The 6000-nt window shown below is 38.6% G+C and overlaps 1 protein-coding gene across 1 annotated transcript; it reads left to right on the top strand.

Moving 5' to 3' along the window:
* The first annotated feature begins 3227 nt into the window (after positions 1-3227).
* LOC132875984 (C-type lectin domain family 10 member A-like) lies at positions 3228-5475 on the top strand. Its single transcript, XM_060913167.1, has 3 exons — positions 3228-3496; positions 3575-3678; positions 3925-5475. The coding sequence occupies exons 1-3, from the start codon at positions 3464-3466 to the stop codon at positions 4061-4063; spliced, it is 276 nt and encodes a 91-aa protein (XP_060769150.1). The 5' UTR covers positions 3228-3463; the 3' UTR covers positions 4064-5475.
* The last annotated feature ends 525 nt before the right edge of the window (positions 5476-6000 follow it).

The raw sequence follows: 6000 nt of genomic DNA on the forward strand, positions 1-6000 counted from the left end.
TGATGATACGTTTTCGCTGCAGTCTGTGTTCGTGAGAGCCCACAGTAGGTGTCCGGTATTATCGGCTCGGATCCTGCACTCTGTCCTCCACTTCACCTCTAATAAACCCATCTTTTCCCCACATTCAGCTATAAATAACATCATAAACATTTTTGCTTCCTTATTTTCAGAAACATGAACTGCTCAGATTTTTGTCCCTTCAGCATGTTACATTAAAGAGGATGTGAAAGTGTTTCCAGAGAATCTGATAAACTTTTGGGGGATATAAGGACCTCGTGTCAGTGCTGAAGGAGCAGCTCGGAGTCCTGTGTTACGAGAACGCATCATCATGCTCCAGCTTCACAAAGAACACTGAATTAGTTCATTTTTAATTTAAATGTTGTTTTTATAGCATGGAATTGAGTAATACATATGAGAACATGCTGATAAAGGAATCAGATGCATACAGCAGGATGAATAAAAAATGTAAGTAACATCTGAGCTAATTATAATATTGTTTTATTATAAAACAAAGAGGGGCGGCATGGTGGTTAGCGCTGTCGCCTCACAGCAAGAAGGTCCGGGTTCGAGCCCCGTGGCCGGCGAGGGCCTTTCTGTGTGGAGTTTGCATGTTCTCCCCGTGTCCGCGTGGGTTTCCTCCGGGTGCTCCGGTTTCCCCCACAGTCCAAAGACATGCAGGTTAGGTTAACTGGTGACTCTAAATTGAGCGTAGGTGTGAATGTGAGTGTGAATGGTTGTCTGTGTCTATGTGTCAGCCCTGTGATGACCTGGCGACTTGTCCAGGGTGAACCCTGCCTTTCGCCCATAGTCAGCTGGGATAGGATCCAGCTCGCCTGCGACCCTGTAGAACGGGATAAAGCGGCTACAGATAATGGATGGATGGATATAAAATAAAAAGTCCAGTGTTCGAGAGGAAATAATTCTGAGTCTTACAACACTGGTGGTTAGAACAGAGCTGCTGTTTTATCAGATGAATCCATGAACAGGTTCGGTTTCTAACACAACTTATAAAACACTGAAGTTTTCATTTATTGTATCTACAACTGTTTTTATTCTCATTTCAGTGATTTATAGCCAAAGCGTTTGCTTCACAGCTCTATTTATTGACTAATATTTGACTATAAGAGATATTTTCTTTCCTGTAACGTGTGTGTGTGTTTCAGCAGGTGAAGGGAAACTGAAACTCCTCCTTCAGCTCTCGGCTGCTGCGCTCCTCATCATGATTATTATGGTTTTTGTCATATGTGAGCATTTATTATTATTTTTCACAAAATTTAAAATTTTATGAAATAAACTGGCTTTTGGGGTTTTTGATCAGATTACATGATACAGTTTGTTTGTTTGTTTGTTTGTTTGTTTTTCCAAAATTGTCATTTGTTTATTTGTAGTTGAGTACAAATATTTGAAAATGTTTAATTATTGTAAAAATTGTAAAGTGAATATTTTTAAGAACAACAGATACACACCATTGCACTTTTTATATCACTTATTTGTATATTTTAAAAAAAAGTTAATTAATTTAAAAATATTTTACATTTTGAACATTTATATATTTATTATGTATTAAATAATTTGTAATGATGTAAGGAAACTGGCTGAGTTAGATCGTATTTATGAGATTTAATTCAAAACTTAATTTATTTTCTGTCTGTCTGTCTGTCTGTCTGTCACAGTTTGTTATCAGCAGAGGAAATTTGCTGATCTGGAAGAGTCCGTGAGGAGTGTGAACTGTTTTGTGAGCTCTAAGATGAGTGCAGGTGAGTTTCACTGCTCTGTTTCTCTGCACTGTGTTTATTGCGTGTTGGTGATTTGGAACACAGCCCAACCTGATTATCATTTAAACAGGATTCACATTTCAGCACACAGATCAATGTGTGTACTGCTGAATGTTGTTGTTTTGAGTCTCAGTGTGGTGAGGTTTTATGGATTTATTGCAGGTTCTGAACTGAATACAAACCCAGCGGATCAGAAGAACCTGCTGTCGAATCTGAACGTGACTTTCAGCACAATCGGGCAACTCAACAATGGTGTGTGTAACTGCATCATGATCTTTGTGGGGAAGTTATTATTATTATTATTATTATTATTATCCATCCATCCATTATCTGTAGCCACTTATCCTGTTCTACAGGGTCGCAGGCAAGCTGGAGCCTATCCCAGCTGACTATGGGCGAGAGGCGGGGTTCATCCTGGACATGTTGTTATTATTATTATTATTATTATTATTGGGGAATAAAATAAAAATGAAAGAAACATCCATCCATTATCTGTAGCTGCTTATCCTGTACAACAGGGTCACAGGCGAGCTGGATCCTATCCCAGCTGTACCCCCCAGGTGGGGTTCACCCTGGACAAGTCACCAGGTCACCGCAGGGCTGACACACAGAGACACACAACCATTCACACCTACGGTCAATTTAGAGTCACCAGTTAACCTAACCTGCATGTCTTTGGACTGTGGGGGAAACCGGAGCACCCGGAGGAAACCCACGCGGACACGGGGAGAACATGCAAACTCCACACAGAAAGGCCCTCGCCGGCCACGGGGCTCGAACCCGGACCTTCTTGCTGTGAGGCGACAGCGCTAACCACTACACCACCGTGCTGCTGAAAGAAACATTAAATGACAAAAATATGAACTGTTATAAAAACATACTGTATAATTTACATATAAACTCATTTCTTTAGAAGAATATTGAAATGTTTTTGGTGCACATGGTGTGGAGACTGAAGTGGGTTTTACATCATATGAAATAATCTTCACCTTCATTTTATATTTTACTTTTAGGATCCCAAACGAAGATGTTCTCTGATATTCAGGCTCTGATGAAGACTCTCAGCTCCTCACTCAGCTCACTCTCAGCCAAACTGCAGGACGCAGGTGAGACCTCACACTCTTTCACCTCCACTTTGGACTGGAGATGTGGATTAGAGGACTAATGGGCTGTAGATTTATTACATGTGTATTAGATTTATTTAACCCATGACTTTCTTTACATCATTATTCTACATTTAATTCTTTTTATTCTCTCAGACTCTCAGAAGAACCTGCTGTCAGAAATACACACCTCTGTTTCAAAACTCACTTCCTCTGTCGACTCTCTGATCTCAAGACTCCAAAACACAGGCAAGGAACTGCATAATAATAATAATAATAATAATAATAATAATAATAAAGACCAGATATAGAGAGACAAATACAGTACAATAACATGAATAACATTCTAGGAGAAATTCAGCTGATAATCAAACTCCACTGTGCAGCAGGCACTCGGGGGTAATGGTGGTATGTAGTGCATGATGGTGTGTGTGTGTGTGTGTGTGTGTGTGTGTGTGTGTGTGTGTGCCCTCAGTTCCTGTCTGTAAGTCTGGATGGACTCGGTTTCAGTTCAAGTGCTACTTTTTCTCTAAAGACCTTGTGAATTGGAACGAAGCTCGAGATTCCTGCAGAAAAGAAAACGGCATGCTGGTTAAAGTGGAAACAGAGGAGGAGCTGGTATCAGAAACACACACACACTAATTTCAAATAATAAGAATGAAGCGTCGGAGAAAAACCATCTCTCTCTCTCTGCAGACTTTTCTGACTCTTGACCCGAAGCAGTACTGGGTTGGACTGACGGATGAAGTCACAGGAAAGTGGAGATGGGACGATGGATCACCTTTTGTCAGGAACGCACAGTGAGTTTATTTTTAAACTGAAATATGTCTAAAAATCTTGTTAGATTTACTCCCAGCCAATCACAACACAGTGCATTGCTCTTAGCCAATCACAACACAGCACACTGCTCTCAGCCAATCAGAACACAGCACACTGAATGAACAGTGATGAAGTTTTATTGGAGAATATCTTTAGTGCGTATTAACACTTTTGTGTGTGTTTTGTGTGAAAGAGATTCTGATGAAACAGTGATTTTATTTATTTAGTTGGTGGAATGAAGGTCAGCCAGACAACTGGGAAGGTCACGGTTTGGGCGGAGGAGAGGACTGTGGACACCTGAAAGGAAACGGCAAACTAAACGACAATCACTGCTCTGTAACAATGCGATATATCTGTCAGATGTAAATGAAGGGCTTTTCTTCTGTTCAGCTTGAAATGAAATGGATTAAAAAAAATAATCTGGATCCTTCAGTATTAAATAACTACAAGGCCAATATCAAATCTACCATTCATCGGGAAAATCCTTGAAAAAATTGTCTTCAATCAATTAACTGCCTTCTTGATATCAAACAGCCGTTTTGATAATTTTCAGTCAGGTTTTCATGCCAATCACAGCACTGAAACAGCGCTGATTAAAGTTATAAATGACATATGTCTTAATACTGATGCAGGCAAAACATCGGTCCTGGTATTACTGGACCTCAGTGCAGCTTTTGATACTGTTGATCACAACATACTGCTATATCGACTTGAACATTGGGTTGGGTTGACTGGTAAAGTTATCAATTGGTTAAATTCATACTTAAAAGATAGAAGCTTCTTTGTTACCATGGGAAATTGTTCCTCAACGTCAATGTCCTTGACCTGTGGTGTCCCCCAGGGGTCGATTCTTGGACCATTACTTTTCAACCTTTATATGCTCCCACTTGGGCAAATTATCAATAAAAAATTCAATTTTGTATCACTGCTATGCAGATGACATCCAAATTTATTTTGCTTTATCACCTAATGATTATGCCCCCCTTGAATGTCTCTACCAGTGTATCGATCAAATCTACAACTGGATGTCACAAAATTTTCTTCAGCTGAACACAGATAAAACAGAAGTAATTCTATTTGGAAAAAAAGATGAAAGACTCAGGATTACCACTATTCTTGACACAAAAGGGATTAAAACTAAAGAAATGGTTAAAAATCTTGGTGTTTTCATTGACAGCGAGCTAAACTTTGACAGTCACATGAAAGCAATCACTAAAACGGCATTCTATCACCTAAAAAACATTTCCAAACTAAGAGGACTTATGTCAAAAAATTATCTGGAAAAACTGATACATGCCTTCATCTCTAGTAGGGTTGATTACTGCAATGGCCTTTTCACAGGCCTGCCAAAAAAGACCATCAAACGACTTCAGGTGATTCAAAATGCAGCGGCGAGGGTTCTCACACGAACAAAAAGAACAGAGCACATTACTCCAGTTCTAAGGTCCCTTCACTGGCTTCCAGTAAGCTACAGAATTGACTTTAAAGCATTGCTGCTGGTGTACAAATCTCTAAATGGTACAGGGCCCAATTACCTCTCTGATATGTTGCAGCGGCCTAACCCAATCAGATCTACCAGATCGCAGCAGCAAAATTTACTGTTAAAACCTGTTGTTAAAACAAAGTGTGGTGAAGCAGCTTTTAGCTACTATGCAGTGCAGCTATGGAACCAACTGCCAGAGGACATCAAAAATGCTCCTGCTGTTGGCAGCTTCAAATCTAGACTAAAGACCAAGCTGTTCTCAGATGCTTTCTGTTAAATAATTAATATTGTCTTCTTTACATGTTTTATAATCTGTACTTTTACAGTTTCTGCATGTTTCAAATTTTACTTAACTTTTATTCTATTTTATTCTGCTGTTTTTTTCTCCCCTATTTGAACTTCTACTTCATTTTATTATTTTATTTCTACTATTGTTTAATTCTTATTATATTTTTCCCATTTATTTTATGTAATTTTATTTTCTATTGTCTACTGTTTTGCTTTTACTTCTGTAAAGCACATTGAACTGCCACTGTGTATGAAATGTGCTATAGAAATAAACTTGCCTTGCCTAAAATTAATAATAATAATAATAATTATTATTATTATTATTACTTTTTTATGAAAGATTTTGAAAATGTTGGTACATGACAAGTTGAAATATGAAATGAGACTTTTCACCAGAGCCGCCACGAACAGAAAGAAAATGACTATAAAATAAAAGAGAGCTCCTTAATCCCATAATCCCAAGAAAAGGAAGATACAAACAAGCAAACAAATAAATCCAAGGTAAACAAAGACAGCAGTCACATTTCAGTCT

This window comes from Neoarius graeffei, chromosome 28 (genome assembly GCF_027579695.1).
Source record: "Neoarius graeffei isolate fNeoGra1 chromosome 28, fNeoGra1.pri, whole genome shotgun sequence".
Classification (NCBI taxonomy): domain Eukaryota; kingdom Metazoa; phylum Chordata; class Actinopteri; order Siluriformes; family Ariidae; genus Neoarius; species Neoarius graeffei.

Bases quoted from the DNA above. Each gene is read 5' to 3' on its own strand.
- LOC132875984 (XM_060913167.1), top strand. From the start codon at position 3,464: ATGCTGGTTAAAGTGGAAACAGAGGAGGAGCTG. The intron at 3,497-3,574 runs GTATCAGAAACA...CTCTCTCTGCAG, and splicing joins TGGAAACAGAGGAGGAGCTG to ACTTTTCTGACTCTTGACCC. The intron at 3,679-3,924 runs GTGAGTTTATTT...TTATTTATTTAG, and splicing joins CCTTTTGTCAGGAACGCACA to TTGGTGGAATGAAGGTCAGC.